Consider the following 18720-nt stretch of genomic DNA (forward strand, 5'->3'; position numbering starts at 1 on the left):
AATTTACAGCCAATTTTTCCTATCTGAATGTTACTTTCAAATGCACCCAGTGATAAGAAGCAACATCTGTTTTCTGTTCAATAGTACAAGGAGGCTCTGCATGGGGCTGAGTGTACACAGTCTATGTGAAGCCATTGTTATTCTCATTTCTTTTTTGTCCCCATGCCTGGTCCATTTGCCATATACCATCCGGCAAACAGCTGACACATACCGGCTATTATGGACCCAGGCCTAATTGTGAGCAAAGTCTTTAAGCTCTTCCACGTTCGTCTCGCACGAGGAATCCGAGGCCGATATAAACCGTGCCGCTTTCGACCACTGCTCCCATTTTGCGGAGCTGCTGTGCCAGAGGGTTCGGCGATGCTAAAAATATAGCCGGGACCAAGTGCCAGCGACTCGCTCCCCGGCTCTCCCCCCGCAGCCCTCCTCTCCAGGAATGTTTCTGTTTTCTGCGGTAATAAAGCATGGGATTATTTAGATGGCGAACGTATTCCAGTGGATATTATTTTAGCTGAAGAGCCGCGATTCCATTACCTTGAAGGAGGAAATAACTGGGGAGCTGAATTTGCCAGCCCTGTGTGGGTATCGCTGTACCAATGGGGCGCGGCATCCCAACCTCACCTTGTTCCCTTTTCTTCTCACCCCGCAGCCCTCCTGGAACAGAGACCACGATGACACGGCGTCCACGCGCTCCGGGGGAACCCCCGGGCCCTCCAGCGGGGGACACACATCGCACAGCGGGGACAACAGCAGTGAGCAAGGTAGGAAAGGAGCCCTGGTGCTTGCTTAGCTGGAGAGAGGTTACCGGTGCGCCCAGCCAACGGGGACCGGTCCCTCTGTTTCCGATTTTTAAATGTGCTCAGGTACTAGGGGACTCGTGCTGGGAAATGGTCCTTTTTTGACACTTTTTGCCTTTTTTTTTTTTTTTTTTCCATCTTCTCCTAGTAAAAGGATTGGCATCTTTAGGTCTTCGACCCTGCCAGCAGGCACATGTTAGAGCAACATATGTACCAAATTTCCAGGATGCTTAATAAAAATAAGCGATGAGAAGGGTGTTGTTTTTTTTTTTTTTCATTAAAGTGGGTTAAGAGATGAAATCTTCAAAAGCAATTATAATTAAGATTGCAGAAATGAATGCTAATATTTCAAAGATGCCATCAAAACTTTGTTGGGTATAAAGAAGAGCTGCTAGCTGGCCCATTTTACAAAATCCTGAGCAGTACTTTTATTTACTTTTTTTACTCAGTTCCAATTTACGTGGATGCAAAAATGTTTTGTTTGAGTGCCAAGCCAAACAGAGTAACCAATGTAGCAGGATGAGTACGAAATGAGTTTGGTGCAACCGAAGTGGGGCGTACTGCAAGTAATCAGCGCTGTCTTAGGAGGTCCGAAGTTTAAAAAGCTGAAGTTCTGTGGTTTTTCTTTTTTTTCTTTTTTTCTGAGAAGCTGTTTAAATGCTTCATACTTTTTCTGAAGAGACCAACTGCAGTGGATTTAGCGTTAATTTAATGCAATTAAAATTTAAAAAGGATCCTTAATCTGAATATAAAAGGGAGTGCTTTATTGAAGTTGACTCTGAACTCAGAATAGGTATATACTTTTAAATTTGGTTTTATGATCGTGTTTCGTTCAAGTGCTGTTAGACAACAAAGGAATTGTGTTTCCAAAAAAAGGTTGAGCAGTACTGATTAGCACGGCAAAGGCTGCGTTTAACAAGATTAGTTTTTAAACTAAACCAGTATATTTTAATTTTTTATACGCATGGACATACCTTACATTGTGAATAACATCTCTTTATAGAATTTTAAGTATTTGAGACACTTTATTGTTTAAAGAAAATTTGCTGACTTCATCGCAAGTATAGCCTAGTAAAAATGGGGCCTGGAATAGTAAACTGTTGCAGAGCTGAGGCAGAAACTGGTAACCTTCTGACCTCTGACTTTTACTGGAAAATGATATGCAACATAAATTCAAGGGGCCTTTTTTCTTTCAAGTATGTATACATATATATTCTAGTGGTGCTGTTCACAATGCTGCAGCTGAAGTGGTGTCAGCATGTTCATTAGAGCCTCTTACTTTCGGGGTGAACTTTAAACCCCCGAGTTTTTTAAGGGTGAAAAAGTTGCTACAAAAACGTGCTTTGAACTAAAAGTTGGTGTTCAGATGGAGTTTTTGCACTGGGACAGGGCTGCTCTTTTTTTCAACGGATGTGCTGTGTTTATGTGTGTACGTGCCTGCACCAAACGGCTGTGGGGAGGCTTTGCAGCATGCTCCCGAACCGCCCGGGCGCTTTGGAAATGGAGCTGCTCAGTTCCTCGTGTACTTTTTAAGATTTTCAGGCTTTGTTTTCTCCTAAATGTGGCGTTTTATTAGTCTGGAGTGCCAGGCATAGCTGATGCTTTACTATCATCATGGTTTGCTCCTAGCAAGGTGCGTGCTGTGAACTTGGACAGGAAGGGTTTTCGGAAGGGACCGAGGACTTGAGACACTTGTGCCCCATCAGATATCCACGGGAGGGCTGTCAGCAATGCTTTAGCCCCTTCTGAAACTTTAAACCAAATTCTATGGCAGGTTTTATTGAGGCTGGATTTGCTGCTAGGGCTTGGTAAGAGGTATTTCGTGGAGAAGACTCATTGCATTAAAACTTTAGGAAAGAGTAAACAAGGGGGTATTTGCTAGCTAGGGCTCTCTTTTGGAAAGGAGACCCTGTCCAGTGGTGCTCTGTCTCTGGACTTCCCTTCTGGCCACTTGCCACCCATAGGAAATGCCCCTTTTTTTCTTTTTTTTTTTTTTTTTTTTGAGGAATGGAGATGAGGGAAGAGTAGCTGTGTTCTTGCTGAGTCTTACTTTGCATTCAGTTTGCTCTAAGACCTCTGAAAGCTGAGGTTTGGAGGGAATTTCATTTGTTTAAGCACACCCGTGCCCCCTGTATACACCTTGTTTATAAAAAAGACCGTTTTTAGCTGTGTTGCACAGGGAAGAAGTCAAAAACATAATCGTGAGAGACCAAAAGGGAAAAGAAGAAATGACAGCAGATACCCTGCCCCTCACTAGCCGCATTTTGATTCAAAATGCCGCGATTTGCAGGTTTTTTTTTCGGAGGCTTGGCAACATGGTGTCCGAAAGCACACATTAGCCTCTGCCAGATGCTGGTCTTTGGGGCAGAAAAGCAGCAGGTGCCATGGCACTGGCTGGTGTACAGCAGCTGGGTGACAGTGCCAGGCTGAGGACCCATCTGGCCCCTCCGGGGAGCGCCGGATTTAGCCCAAGGTGCAGTGGCTGCACGCCGCGCATGGTGGGCTGCCCTGGTTTTAGGAGTTTGCAGAAGTTCCTTTTGGTGCCATCGTCCCAGAACACATTTGCTGTCTGTAGAGACGCATGAGGTGGGGGTGACTTCGCCTGGGTTTTGGTGGGCTTCACAGATGGTTGTTTAAAACCATTTTTTCCCAGCTGCGAGCAATGGTTGTGGCCATGCTGGGCATCAGAGAAGGGACGCAGCCTTAATCCAGACTGTATTAAAGTCTGGTTTTGGACTTTCTGGAAGGTTTTCTCCTCTACCTGATACATCACTGCTCTTAATCCCCACAGAGTGCATTTTTAACCTCTTGATGGCCACGTACAAAACACATGGAACAACGCAAGCAGGAGAGACTCCCTTCCCTGTGAGCATATTCAAGTCTTTTTTAAAGCGTAAATGCGTTTACTTAGTAGATAGCAACGACTCCCAGCTGCTTCAATCTATTGGATAAATCCATATTTAGCTGCCAGGGAGCCGTTCTGAAGCCTTGTGCCGCTGAACAGCAGGACATGTTATTGCATAGCACGTTGACACAACCTCTTATAAAGGGCCAGTATTGTGTCATTGTGGCAGATAGCTATAGTACAGGAATGCAGAATAATATTATGAAAAAGTTTCTAGGGCTGCTTTCCCATTGCTCTGAGCTTATTGTGAAGGGCCTGCAGAGGTCCGCTTCGAAATGGTGCAAAGAGAACCAAGTTTACCCAGCGGAGAAATAACCTGCAGAATTCTATTAAAAAAAAAAAAAGAAGGCAGCAAGTTCTTAGGTCTAGTCAGTTGATGCAGCACCGGTTTGTTTTATTGCCGATTCTGACTTTTAGAGAGCCCTGTTTGTTGTATTAACAGATCTATTCTGCTTGTTTTTCCAAGAAGTCAGGCCAGAAGGATGCTGAACAAAGCTCTGGTACAGTCACTTCTGATCCAGAGTGGGGCTCTTTAATGTCTGTGTTTAGCTCTCCTACACCACTTAAAAGAGAGACAAAAATCCACCAGTGTCTCCTTTTTGTGCGTATTGTTTCTTTTCCATTTTTTTGTGCGAGCCTCAGCCCCAGCTCAAAACATTTTTTTAACCTCCCCAATCATCGCTGCTCTTTCAAGCCACGGGTGTAAAGCGGCGATATTTCTTTATCAAAATGTATCAATGGATGCAATGTTTTTCAGGCCTTTTGTGGGACTTCGGGCAACCTATAGGCAAAAGGCAATCCCGTTTATTATTGCAGGGAATCTCAAGGCAGTTGTTTGGAGCCGGCGAAGGCAGGCGGCAGGGCCGGGCGGCGGGGGAGAGAAGGGCCACATTATGTTCCAGATGACTGAGCAACGATTTATATACCCGCTCGCCTTTTTACATGGGGAAGAAAAGTAATAAGAGCGCCGAAGCAGGCATTTGAAGCGGTCAGATGGCCGATGACTAATGGGATAGGTGGGCAGGAGCCCTCGGATTGGGCGTCTTAATGAGCACATTTCGCACCGCATTCGGGCTGCAGTTCCCCTTCACCTTTGCCCTTTATTGACCGAACCGACACTTCATTTTTCACATACTTCCAATTATGGCTTAGTTTAAGTGTCACCCTGCCTCCTTTATTTCTTGCCCGCGAACAGCTCAAGAAGGGGCCGAGGCCGCAGAAGATATTTTAATTTGAAAAACTGCCGTGGCGAGCCGGGTTTAGGGTGTAACCTGAAACTGTTGTCACTTCACAGTTTCAGTGACAAAAACAAAAGTTTGAATGTTGCTTGTTTAGCCCTTTCCCCCCCATGTGTTGAGGGCACGTGGTTCAGAGAGGTGGGCTTGGTTTTCACCGGGACAGGTGCTGGTGGCAGGAGTCTGCTCGGGGAGGTAAACCAGGATGAAGAGCTGTGCCCTGCTCCATCGGCGCGGGTGGCTTGAACGACGTGTCCACACCCGCGTGGCTTCTTCTCCAGAGACCTCTTGTAGGGCGATGCCCGGAGATGTGCTCCAGCTGGCTGACGCACTCTCTTGATGGACCGGAGGAAAGCAAAGCATAAAGGTTCTCAAGCCTTAGACCATTGTGCGGCAGCGTTTGTTGTTTTGGTCATATTTAATGCATGACTGCGGGTTGCAGCGTGGCCGGGCTGTGAGGCTCTGCCAGGCGGCTGCAGACGACGCCGGTGGAGGTGCAGGCAGGTGGCATGGAGGGGTGGACAAATCTCCAGCTCTGCTCCCTGCAGGGCCGCGATGGATGCTTCGCTGCCTGAGATTTGTGCGCTCCCACGTTAGCTTTTGTGTGCAGGATCCTTCCAGCGTGGAAACGCCTGTTTGCTTTTGCAGTGCTTTGGGGGTTTCCGAGCGTGCGGTTTTCCGACCGAACGCAGACTCTGTCAGAAGCAGGCCCAGTAAGTCGTGCTTGCATCAGGTGGGTGGCTTGAAGAACAAAACAGCTGCTGTTAGACCTAACTTCCTGGCGGCGCTGCTGGGTTTTGCAGTGTGCCTTTCGCTACCGGCTTTGTCACACGAAGTTTGCATGAATAATAAGTGGGCACGTCACCTGTGTGCCAGCAGTGCTCGCTTTGCATTTAAATACAGGGGAAAGTATAGGGACAATTATTTACATCCAAACAGAGGTCCCTAAAACACAGAAGTATTTATCTCAAAAAATGTATGAACTATTACCTCCTTTATTATGTAGCCCTCTGGCACAGTAATGGCATGGCATATTTTTACTATAATATGGTAATAAAAGAATATGTAAAAGGCAGACAAAGGTTCTGTCTTTTCACTAAGGTGACCCCTGTTACCAAGTAACTGCTTTACTTATGAGCTTATTAAAAACTCAAAAAATGAGCTTTTCATACTTCACAGGCATTGATGTGAAAATGAGCTGTCCTGTGAGTAGTTTTCTTGATCATTTTTAGAACAATTGATTAGCCAAAGAGCTGCTGTCATTAGTTGACATTGACTGATAGCAATTTGTCACAAGCTCCGAAGGTCAGCCAGGCAGTGGAAGCTTCGGCTTGTCTTTGATTGACCTTTTCTGATGCCATTATCATGCGATCGGTTAGACTGGATGTGACCCTCGATTGGAAAAGACAGGGCATTAGTCAACAGGGACTGTTCCCGGTATTTTTTCCCAGTGGTGTAGATATTGTGAATCGCGAATTAAGCCTAATAGGCTTGTTTTTAAAAGGAGCAGCAGCAGTATCAGTTTTCTCTCGAAGGCTCTGCCATCCCGTTTGCCTCTACTGCTTTTTCACCAAGTGGGCAGTGCTTGTTTTGCTTTGGATCAGCGTGAGCACCTGTGCCTCTTCATTTGATACAAGATTAAAAAAACAAAACAAAACAAAACAAAAAAAAAAACATTTACACGCACGGGCTTGGTAATTTTGAGCAGGGAACTTGAACGATGGGTCTCCGGGTTTGAGGCTGTTTGTGTAGGTGCACATTATTCAGCAGCACCAGCATTAATTATTTTTATCTCCTCAAAATCATGTTTTATTTTTTAACAGTGATTGAGTGGTTGAGGATTATGCTCATAACAACACGATGTCAATTTATCATTCTGCTCTAAAGCCGGAGGGCGTGAAACTGTTTTTTTCTTCCTTCTGTGTTTTTTTTTTTTTTTTTTGGTCTCATCAGCCCGATTCAGCTGCTGAAGTCGGATTTCGGCAGCGTTAAGCCTCTGTGCTGCAGCTAGGTAAGGTTTCACTTCCAGTATGGTGCATGGCAGAGAGTGCTTGCTTCGAAGCGTGTGCTGTGATTTGAGCATCAATCTGTTCCCGGTGCCAGGATTTATTTTAATCGTTCACATTAGCTCTGAACGTCTGTTATTAACAGGCGTTTGCCGTTCAGATTTGGCAAAACTAACTCAAATACTTACCAATATTGTTTGTTTTGCCTAAATGATGGGTAGCACAGTCATAAACAAATTCTTTTCTTTGTAAAAACCTCCCTTCCTCCCATTTGCCTTTCAGGGGAAACGTGAATATCTCCATGTAAGCACCAACTTGTTTTTCAGGTCAGCCCCCAAAGATAATAAGCAGTTCAAAACCAGCACAAATGTTTCAGCACACTTTAAGGTGACTTTCAGCCTTTCCTAAGTGGAAAAGCTTCAGGCCAGGAGGGGAGCAGAGCTGATTGCGGGAGGAGGCAGATCCTCCAGGCTGAAGCTATTGCCTTCCTTGGCAGAGCAAGAGGAGGGAGAAGGACGTAGGGAAGCCTTTACTTTTAAATTGGCTGTGGAAATACAAATATTCCTCACTTCTCAGCCCATTGGTATTCATATGCTGAAGTCCTTTTTCCTTTTTTTTTTTTTCGGGGGGGAGCAAGAGACCTAAAATTAGAAATGTCTATCCCATGAAACATCCATGTGGCCATGTGCAAGTCTATGTGTACATAGCCATGTATGTAAGAACATGGTCCTGACCCTCAACCAGACATCCCATCAGCTTGTACAGGCCCCAGAGGTGTTGCTGCATGGCCCAACTGCATTCCAGATGAATTTATTTCTTGAATACACCAAAACTCTGGTGAAGCAGCAGGGAACAGCAGTGGTAAATACCACATGCTAAATCTCATCTTGAGCTGTCCCCTACCATCTTGCTTTCCTTCTTGGATGGGACAGTGGAGAGGATTTTGATTGCAAGTGGTTGCGGAAATAGGTTTTTGGTTCCCAAGATACCCCTTTTTTTTTAGCAATACTTGAGTCTTGTGTATTGAAGATCAGTTTAATATGATTGGATTTAGAAAATGTGTTGCTTTTATTCTGTTGTGTTTTTTTCCCTACATATCCTGGGTGTGCTCCCTCAGGTTGTGGTGGCTCCTGAAGCCAATGAGCTTCCCATAGGGCCTATATGCTTTCCATCGTTCCCGTATGGCCCCCACGCTTTCCATGGGGACTGGTCCAGTCCCCATTGGCCTCTCCAGATTTTGTTGGCATCAGTTGAATCTTTTGCCATCCGATGCTGGCAGAACGTGACTTTCTGGTGTGTGTCATTGACCTCTGTAAATCAGAGGTTAAGAAAGCAAAGTCGTGTTCCCAAGATGGCCTCCACTTTTGAGAAACATTTTATTGCAATGACTCTAAACCCATACCCAGGCATTGTTTCTGGATTAGTGATGCAACAGGGTGCGGCCTTTGGCTGCTTTGTGTAAACCATTTTTTTTACCTTTCACGTGAAATGCTGGGAGGGGGAGAAAATAAGATGACTAAGGTTGGAAGAGTAGTCTTTAAAGTAACGCGTCGAGGATGAAGCCAGAGCTGATCCTGCAATGCAAGAATGAGGGGTGTGTGTTCACCAAAGCTTTCCAGAGCATTAGTGGCTTTAAAAGAAACAAAAAGATAGTTCACCTTTTACATATTGGACAAACTCTATTACTACAGTGCGCTGTGGAGGTCAGCAGGGGTCAAACGGAGATTAGACAAATTCATGGAAAAATAGGTCCTTCTGTAGCTATTAAAAACCATGGCACAGATGCCAGCGCTGGCTCGGGAAGCTGCCGTGGCACAGTCGGTTCTGTCCAACCCCGCTTTGTGCATAGCTTTTTTACACACCCATAATTGCTGCCGTGAGAGACCAACACGAGATTGATCTGCTCTGGTTTCTATGTTATTTTTTTTTTTTAATTCAATTCGGGAAATAAGATGCCCACTGATTTTATTTATTTATTTATTTACTCGATTTTTGATGAGTCTCACTAATGCCGGTGTGCTTTAGTTGGTAAGAACTAGAAAGTAAGACATAGTTTGTATTTCCTCGCCCTTATTACCCCGGTGGTGGGAATGGTTTGACAATATTCATTCACATTTGACAGGTGATTGCTTTTGTAAATGAATGCACTCAAATCATAATTGTTGCAACAGAATTGTTTGATTACCTGGCAGTAGCCTCTTTCTCTGTGATAGCTTTTGGATCACCTGTTTGCTGAGAGCATTTGACAGTCCTCATGTTTATTACCCAATTGAATGTCAGTAGCAATTGCAGCTAAAGATAAACGAAAATGCAAGTACTTGTTGACCTTGACTTTTTTCCACAAGATATTGGACTTGATGGCTCTATTGCTGTTGAACTGATAAGAGTTATAAACAGTAGTTTAAGGAAAATGTTTTATTCCCAGAGGAAAATACCACATTGCTGTGGGAAATGGCATCTGACTCGCGCTCTTTGCCAAATTTACTTGGTTCACCTTCATTTAGGCTGTGGGAAAATAAAATAAAAATTTCCCCTTTTACGACTTCAATATCTCAGCAAACATGAATTCCTGTGCTCTTTGTAAAGTTTTGTTGGCAGGCTGCTCAAACAGCATAAAACAAGCGCGAGACCTCTCTGAGTTTTATGACGTGCTATAATGAGGATTCTCAATTCTTCCTCATTTTCGGGCTGATTTGATAATTACAGGGAGGGAGCAGAGCTTTCTCCTCCTGTTCCATGGGAAGCTTAATGTGTCTGTAACCGGCACAGGTCAGGAAATGGGTGGCTGCAGGCACGGGGTAGGAGCGGGGTCTCTGCTGGCGGTGTGGGGCTGTGCCGGTGGGAGGGCAGCCTGGGGACTGAAACAGAAAGCAGGGGATGGTGATGCTTTTTGGACAGTGTCCCAGGTGTGTCCCCTTGTGATTTTTGGGAGGAGTTGGCCAGCTTGGCGTTGCATGACCCAGCTGTGTTAGTGGGACAGGAGGGATCAGCCTGCTGCCTTGGCACATCTTGCTGCTGTACCCCCCCCTACTCCCTTTATTATTATTTTCTTCTTCATTTCTAATCCTGCTCCAGTGTGAAACCTGAAGGGAAGCCTTCAGTGGGAACAGGAGCAGGCAATAGGCTTTGAGATCTTCCGGGATGAAAGTCATTGTATAAACATAACGCGGAAAGAGCACAAAAGACCATGGAATTACATTGTTTAAAACATAAGTCCTTCTTGTATCAGAAACTGCTCTGATAAACTCTGTACCGTGTTGCAGGAGCTTGTTAAAGCACAGAAATACAGGATTAAGCAGTGCTGTAACAGTTAGCAGAGTCAGAGTAGTAATCTTATTGCATTGTATTTTTTTTTAAGGTAAGATTAAGCCGGCATTACATTATATGTTTGTGGGCGAGGGGACATTCTTTAAGGGATTAATTAACAGGATCAACGCTATAAGATGCTGACATCATTTTTTTCTAAGCACATTCATGCACATGGGCTTTTTTCTTTCTTTTTTTTTTTTTTTTGAATTCATGAATGAGACAGGGTCCTTCCCCAGGTGATCGGGATGGCTCTCGTTTCACCGCAGCACCTGTCACACCACAATTTATCGGGGACCATTTTGCGCTGGCCTGGGGACCCCACAGTCAGTGCCACACAAAATATCAGAGGAGAGACCCCATCTCCCCATGGAGCCTCTGCATCCTGTGTTTGGTGTGCTAAGCACAGCTGGCAGGGCTCGGGAGGTGTGCTGGCTGTACCCCATGCTGGGGAGGGACACTGAGAGCCTGTCCAGGTCTGGGATGTGCCACCAAAGCAGCGTCACATCAGGGCGAGCACTGTTTCCCCGCAGCCCTCTGCCATCCTTCAGCACGCTGTGGCTCGGGAGCTTCCTCATCTCCAGGTGGTAGCTCGTGTTTAGTAGCCACGGATGAGATATGTGTGTGTTTATTTTCTTCCTCATGTGTCTGTGAGCGGTGAAAACCTCACGTGGAGGTTGCAGGCAGTTTTTTGTGGTTGCTTTTCGCAGAAGCGTAACGTGGAGGTGTTGGAAAGAAGAAGAAATAGCCATATAAGCAATTAAAAATGTAGCAGGGGCAGCCTTTTCATCTACTCCTTAGTCCTTTGTTTTTCTGTGGCTAATACAGTGCCACAGGAGAGAAATGGCTCTTGTAGCCCTGAATGTGTATGGTCTCAGGGCTGTAATTCTTTGTTGCAGAATGGCAGGAGAAGATCTACTAGGAGGTACCGGTTATGTCCTCGAGAAGAAGCTGGAGGTGGTGGACACAGCCTAGCTGATCCTTAAATCTTCCCTCAGCTCTGCAAATAGCAATAAGTGTCACATGGATGCATGCTAAAAATATTCTGGAGTCTGTAGTGTCCCAGTGGAGTTCAGAAGAAGGTATGACTTCTCTGCCTCGTCAGCAGGTGAAGGTCATGGAAGCAAGGCCAGTAGGGTGGAGAGCCTTCCCTTGCTCCCATCGCCTTGCCAAGAGGAGCTGCTCCCTGCCCAGCACAGTGCTGAAGGAGAAACCAAAAAGTAGGGGATGAGGTGGGAGCAAATTGCAAGCAGTGGAAAAGAGGCATCAAACTGTGCTCGAAACATGATGTTCATGCCACGCTCCTCCTCCCATTAGCAAAGCATCTCTTAATTCTCTCTCATGCTCCCTAGTTGTAGCAGTGAGGATGCCCTAGGAGAGGTGCAGGATTCTGCCCATTTTCCTTTTTTCTGTATTTGCCTGGCATAACCCATGCAAATTCTGTGTGAGACCAGCTGTGTAAAAGCAAGAATCATAATAATGTAATTTCAGTGTAACTATCAGACAGAATTGGTCCCGTGTTGTGTTTTTGTAAGAGGCTGTAGGTAAAGTAGGGGGTTCTCTTGTCAGCTGGTAAGCAGGCTGAGCCACAGAATCCTTGAATGTCAGCGTATAAATATTTATAGTTTGTGTGTGTTTGTTCATACACATGCTTGCGTGTGACTTCCTCCCACTATTAGACATTTTTTTTTCTGTGAACCTGGCAAGAAAGGTGGTAAAATAACCTCCCTGGTGAAGTGCAGTGGCTTTTTCAGGACCTTCCTTATTTCCTTTTGAAAGAGCATCGTGCTAAGTTTCTTGGCATTACAGTTACAAAATACAAGTTAGTGAATGGTGCTAACATTAGTGTCTCGCCACAGATTTAATCCATCAAAAGAAACCCTGAGGTGGCCATAATTTACCAGGTTGAACAGCAGACTGGAGAGCGCAGAGAGCTCATTCCAGTGCAGTGTAGCCGCATCGTCAGGAAATGTAAAGTTGGTGACTTGGTTTAATTTAATCCCAATAAAGTAAACAGCTAACAATCTGCAGGAATGCAGTCTGTAGCAGGAAGAGCGTGTTATTCATAACACGGGTGTACCAGCACTTCAGCAAGATTAATTATATCCTATAACCGAAAAACACAGAATGCACAAATATGCAGTTTTGCAGCACAGCTTTTCCATATATAAAGTTTTAATATAAATTAGAATCACCTTGTACAAATGAATTGAAATTCCATATGTTGTTAATGCATTAATTTTATTTACTGTTGCGGTTAGCGTAGGTGAAACGACAGCGTTAAACTTAAAAGTGCCTCTCAAGTTGATAAATGCAAACTTGCTATTGCCCATATTAATACTCAATTAAAATTAATAATCAATTTGCTTGAATACTGGAGGTTAGCCAGGGATGAGGCTGGACGTGTATTAGGTATATCATCCTGGTCTGAATACATCATATAGTGTTGCAAAAGCATTGTGCTAATTTTAGCCTCCAAAGAGGATGAAGATAAACTGCCTGCTGCTAGTTTGCCATATGCCATCCTGGTGATAATATTCAAGTACAAAATATTCTGTGGAGAGCCTTATTGTTTCAGTAAAAGAAAACTGGAAAAGAGTTAAGCAAATTTCTGCTTCGTAAACGTATACAAAATAATGAAATAAAACAAATCTCAGATGCTCCTAGATGAGATCTGTGAAATTTGTTTTGGTTTTATTGGCTTTCATGGGAGTCAACAATTTGTTTTAGTATATATTTGATCCAATTGTATCCATTTCTCGCATGTAAATCTTAAAATCAATCTAAATAAAAATTGATCTCCATTCTGGTAGGCAAAAATATAGTCCAAGTCGCTCCTAACTAGTTAAAAGGCTCCCATCCTTCAAGTTTAGTGCAGGAATAAAGTCTCTGCCGAGCTGATCTTGTAGGAGATTCTCCTTCTTCGCCTCCGCTTGGTTGAAAATGCCAGCCCCCTCCCAGTCCCCATACTGGGAGGATTCGGCTGCCCCAGCCCCACCGAGCAGTGTTGGCCCTCGCCGGCTGCGGGGCCGGCAGGCACGCGGGGCGGGTGCGCCCCTGCCCCCCAGGTTTCGGGGGATTTTAGAGCTGGGGGGAAGCTTTGCATTAGCAAGTGGTGAAAAGGTTGACCCGAGGCTGACCCGGGTGAAAGAAACCCCCCGCCGAAGAGTCCCGTTTTGACATGGATACCTGTGGGGTGCGGGGAGGAGATAAAGCGAGGGGAGGCAGATAACGTAATCCCATTGACCTGGGAACTTTTCAGATATTACAAGCGAGCGAATGGCAGGAATAATAAAAGAGCGGCAATATTTGCCTGCCCCCCGTATCTGTGTAATGTCATTTCCAAAGGGCTGTAGTAGATAATAGCAAATGTGCTTTCAAGTATCAGATCAATCTCTTGAAGTGATGGGGAAGGCTTGATGCTCGGATCTGGCTGGTGCACATGCTTGAGAGTGTAATACAATCCTCATTGCAGCAGAGAGAATTGTATAAATGGACAAAGATCCGCTGATTATATCTTTTGCTAAAGTGTTAAGTAAAAGATCTGGCTATAAGAGATGGAGGGTCGACTATTGTCTGGTCTTCCGACTTGTTTTTATAGGGGTTTTCACAGGAACAAATACAATTACCAAAATAAAAGCAGGCGCTGGGGCTGCTCCATATCATGGTAGGACACATGCTCTTGAGTCAGCGTGGGCAGGAAGCTTGTCAGGTCTGTCCCCTACCATTTCCATTGCATCTTTATCTCCCCAGTTCATTGTTTGCCACTGAGTGCTTGAAATTCCAGTTTCCAAGTAAAAGCTTCCTGTTTCTTGCACTTAAATTTAGCTTGGTAAAACATAAATTCAGCTATCTATCAAGGAGGGTTCTTTTTTCTTTCTTTCTTCTTTTTCTATTTTTTTTCTTAATGAATAAGGCAAAACAGAAAGAAGAAATTAATTTGGATTTGATGATAAAGGGTAGAATTTTGCATCATCCCAGATTCCCAGTGTCAGGAAGCACGAGGTTGTATCCTTATGATAAGGTAATGGATGGGAGCTAAATTCAGCCTTTCTATCCCGAGTAATTTTAGAAGGGGCCCTGTAATCCAGACCTTGTTTAAAAACAGAGATGGGCACATTCAGCCCTCATTATCCATCATTTCCTTGAGAGCCTCGCTGCTTGCAAGTTTTTACTGTTCTGCGCAGTACTCAAAGCTAATAGTGCACATACTCCTTTAGTCATCTCAATCCCAAATTTCCCTCTGGAGAGTTTCTGTTTCTCTCCATTGACTGTGGAGGCACTCTGGGAGGACTAATCGCTGCAGTCAGATGCTTAACTTCACTGCCTGACTTAAATGCCTCAAGTAAGGAGGAATGAATACGTGCTAAAACTTCATCTTTCTTTAGGAAGGAAATTTTCACTCCGTATGGAGAAGCAGGATAAAGTGTTTTGTGCTGCTGAAGAGCAGGGGATGGGTTTGGGCGTTGCGTTTGTATGTGAGACTGTGTCCTCTGCAGCTCCTCAGCACTCCAGCATGGACATCTCATGAAACTCGTTGTCCTTGCTGACCTGTATTGGTAATATGAGGTATGCAAAAATCCAGACATGCTTGGAAAAAAATGTAAATATAAATATATATATATATTTAATATTATTCCTAGGGAAGCTGTGTTTGTATTGCCATGCCTACCTCTCAGGAGGCCAGGTTTCATGCTTTCTCTACCATCAGGAGGTGGCTCGCTTCGTAAATGCGTGTGGTTTTTGGTGGGAGGTTTTCGCATGACTCTAGGAGCTGGGGACTTAAATGTAAAACCCAGTCGATGGGCTCCTGCAACTCGCTAGCAATGGTTTGCTCAACTTGCAGCTGAACAGCACCAAGGTCTTTCATGAGATAAAAGGCTCCGGGAGCCAAGACTTGAAACGAAATCTGTTGCCGAGTTCATTTGGTAGGAATGGCCATATTCAAACAACTGGGGACTTGGCTTTGTTGTGCTGGTCGGGCGCGGGGCCCTTTGTCTGCCTGGTGCTGCAGCTGTTGGGACTTCTCTCCACGTCCCTTCCCTGGCTGCTTTTAAATGTAAAACCGTAGTTAAACCTATTTCCACTCCAAACTAACAAGATTCACATTCGATCCATTTAAGCACACTAATATGCATTCAAAAAGGCTCATTTGTCCATTTTCCTTTGTAGTCATATCTGTAGCAACCCTCGCTAGCAGATGAGGTGTTGTTTTTGTGTGTGTGTGTCGTCGCTGTTTGATAATTTTTATGCAGAACGGTGAACTCTGATTTTTGTATCAAAGATGAGCAAGTTCCCTTTGGAGTCTGTCCCCAAAAAATACCTCCAGATTGTGAGTGGTGCCCCCAGAAACGTGAAATTCAGGGCTTCATGTCCTTGCGAAGCTGCACTGCGAAGGCTGGAGCTGGAGCTGGGCTTGGAGCACCGGAGGCTCGCAGGCATAGAGGGAGGGCAGGTTGCTGGCAGCAGCCGCGCGGGCTTTCAGTCAGCACCTTGTCAGTGGCTCTTATCTGGGATCTTGAGGGATGGCTCTCGAGGGAAAGCTCCGGGGATGGAGCTGAGTGAGGTGCTTCCAGGGATGTCCCAGGGGGGCTTCCTTGTGAGCTGTTCTGCTTGCCGTCCACGAGCCATAACCTGCCCGGAGCCTTGCGGGGCTTCGGAAAGTTGGGCTTGCCAGCATGTTTGTTGGCTGCTCTGAGCCTTCAATCTCCTTATCTGCAACTCGGCTCCCTGTCTGTGCCGGGGGGGAGGGGGGGGGGCATAGAAACTTGTGTTGTCTTTGAACAAACAGAGACAGCACCCGCTGGCCTGAACCTTGCATGCTTATGTGCAACCTCAGGCTTGCAGAAAGCCTTTGGGGTTGGTGAAGGGGTGAGCACGAAGGAGAGCCTTCACGTGGTGATGCATGCAAGACCCTCCCCAGGTCTATTTTCTCTTGTTCGGGTCACTGCATAGACCGTTTCCATTGTAAATACGGATGTTGTGTCAAAATCTTTGCCATACAAGTTGTTAAATAACACATAAGTAAGAATGCTTTTTAGCTGAGCTTTGAATTTCAGCCTGTGGTTACAGATGAAAATCTCTGTCTTCCCTTCTCATTTGCCTAAACCGCAAATTGCAGGTGAAGCTGGTCAGGCAGCTAAAACAAATTACAAAACTCAAAGTTGCTTTGCATAGAAAATGGCAGTGTGATTAGCAATGGTTCAGAGGCTGGCATTGTTGGTGCCTGTTCAGATAATTGGCAGATATTTGTGAAAGCATTTTCCTGTCTCAAAAGAATCGCCAGTTTTGGCATCAGTAACTATTGCTCTAGCGTTGCAATGAAAGAGTGCGAGTGTGTGGCTGGGGACTTCCTTTTGTGCCCGAAAAGGCTTAGTGACCTAGTCTGGAGACTGAGGTGCCTGCCTTCAGGTTGTAAGTGGTCAGCCATATGGCAAAAGTTGGGTATGGTTGAGGCAAGGGGTTCACAAACGAGTGGAAAATTGCATTTCCATTCTGCTCAACACGCGATGAGTTTGTTAGAAGAGACTCTTGTTCTAGTGACAGTCCAAGCTGGAAATAGTATTTACTACGATTTATTTGACTGTCACTGGGTTTGAATACCAGTTTGCAAGTATTATCTTTCCCTTTTAGCCACGTCTGAGTGCGTGTGTACCTATATTACAAAACCATCCTGGTCTTCATCAACACAGACCCCTGAAGTTTTGCCTGCCTCTATCAAGATGCAGTGTGAAAGGACTGCTCTGATTCGTGTTTTTCGGGGATATTATTCAGACCTCAGAACTGATACTTCCTTAGCCAGTGCTAGAAAGCCCTGTCTGTGGTTTCAGTCCACTTTTCTTTAGCAATTAAGAATCAGGTGGCATTAGAGTAACAACTGGTTTTAATAGCCACTTTAGCCACCTCCGTGGTGGGGAGGAAGTGTGCAGGGCTTCTGTAGAGCCTGGGAGCTCTGCGGCATGACCTCAAGTGACCAGACACACAAACCAGTGAGACTCTTGGATGGAAAGGTCTGCATCATCCAAACTGCGCTGACTCCCGTCCAAGAACACGGTGTTTACCTGTTCCTTCCAAATTGGTTCATTTTCTGCAAGCCCGAGATGTGATTTTTCTACTTATCTCTGTGCGACCTCAGTGGTTTTAGTGCAGCTGCTCTAAAGGCGTAGCTGTAAGGTGAGGACTGGGGGTTTTGTTTCAGTGACTGAAGCTGAACATTCCCACTATTGATCTGTATTTTCCCCTTCAGTATGTCTGAGGATATTTGTGTATTAATCCACAAATATGCAAGCTGACCACTCCAATCAAAAGCAATAAACCTTACCAGTTAACTCCAAAGTGCATCATGTTGAAGGCAAAGTCTGAAAATGGACTGCCATGAGCACGAAGCAGCCAAGCTTCTGTCTGGCCTCCAAGATGTGTACCCAGACCTTGATTAAGGGTGGGGTTTTCCCTATCCTAATAAATAGATTTTGTCTGGGGAGGTGAGAGGTAGAAAGAGAGATCATAGTTGTCCAGTGCTAAATAAAAGGCTATTTATGCCTAATACATTGGCAGAATTATTCCAGAGCAATTCATCCATGAGAAAATGTGATCCTTGTGCCAGTGCCAAGGTCAGTGAGACCTATGGTGATCTGCAGAATACGGTCAGGTCATCCAAGTTAAATCTGCCTAGGGGCTGACTTAGCTCACACACCACATTTTTTCCAAGATTTATAAAAGCAAACATATTCTATAGATGAAGGCATGGCTGAGGGCGTGGTGAACGCTCTCCTTTGAGCCAAGGCCTCCTGTTTTTCCTTTCTCCTTTCCAGGTTGCTCCTTCCATTTCCTTTGCATTCTTCTCTCTTCCCAGCACTTACAGGATGCTTAGAAAAGTCGGTCTTTCCCTTCATGCAGTGCCTGTAAAACCCTTCTAGCTCATACTGCATGCCCAGGAAGGACACTAGGAAGCTTCTGGTGTTTGAAGAGGAGCAGCATGTGCGTGGTGTGTCCTCACACAGAATTTATTGGTTGAGAAGCAGGTCTTTGGGTGGTGGGGAGCAGGACTGTTCTTCCTTCTGGTCTGTACCTGCCTACAGGAGGCGGACACCTATGTTTTTTAGCCTCCCAAAAGCTGACATTTTCTTTAGCTTCCCTGGTTACTCATTTATGTCATATAAAGTACATCATGTAGCTAAAAGCATAGAATATATTTCTTACTACGTTTGTCTACTACCCCTTCTGTTACTATTGTAGATAACAGCAAACCATGTGAATTCAAAATGAAATTTTTTTGGCCTGTCTTTTGAGGGTTGCTTGAGCTCTGTTCTGTTTGTTTTAAGACAGTTGATGGCTTTCTTCTAAGTTGTGTCTTTTCTTTGACCTTTGTGTGAGGTTTTGGTTGAGTTCTGACTGAGAAGGAATGGAGCCAAAGAGAGATTAACTGGAAATGACCGAGTTTCCTCCCTCCCATCCTTCATCCCTCTCACAGT

The 18720-nt window shown here is 45.0% G+C and overlaps 1 protein-coding gene across 6 annotated transcripts in view; it reads left to right on the forward strand.

Annotated features, from left to right (window-relative positions):
• MEIS1 (Meis homeobox 1) overlaps positions 1-18720 on the forward strand; it is a 105961-nt gene that overhangs the window by 26137 nt on the left and 61104 nt on the right. For all 6 annotated transcript variants that reach the window (XM_040553154.1, XM_040553153.1, XM_040553158.1 and 3 more), the window contains exon 7: positions 650-761. In XM_040553154.1, coding sequence (XP_040409088.1) covers positions 650-761 — 112 coding nt within the window. The remainder of the gene's footprint in view (positions 1-649; positions 762-18720) is intronic.

Source organism: Cygnus olor, chromosome 3 (assembly GCF_009769625.2).
Source record: "Cygnus olor isolate bCygOlo1 chromosome 3, bCygOlo1.pri.v2, whole genome shotgun sequence".
NCBI lineage: Eukaryota > Metazoa > Chordata > Aves > Anseriformes > Anatidae > Cygnus > Cygnus olor.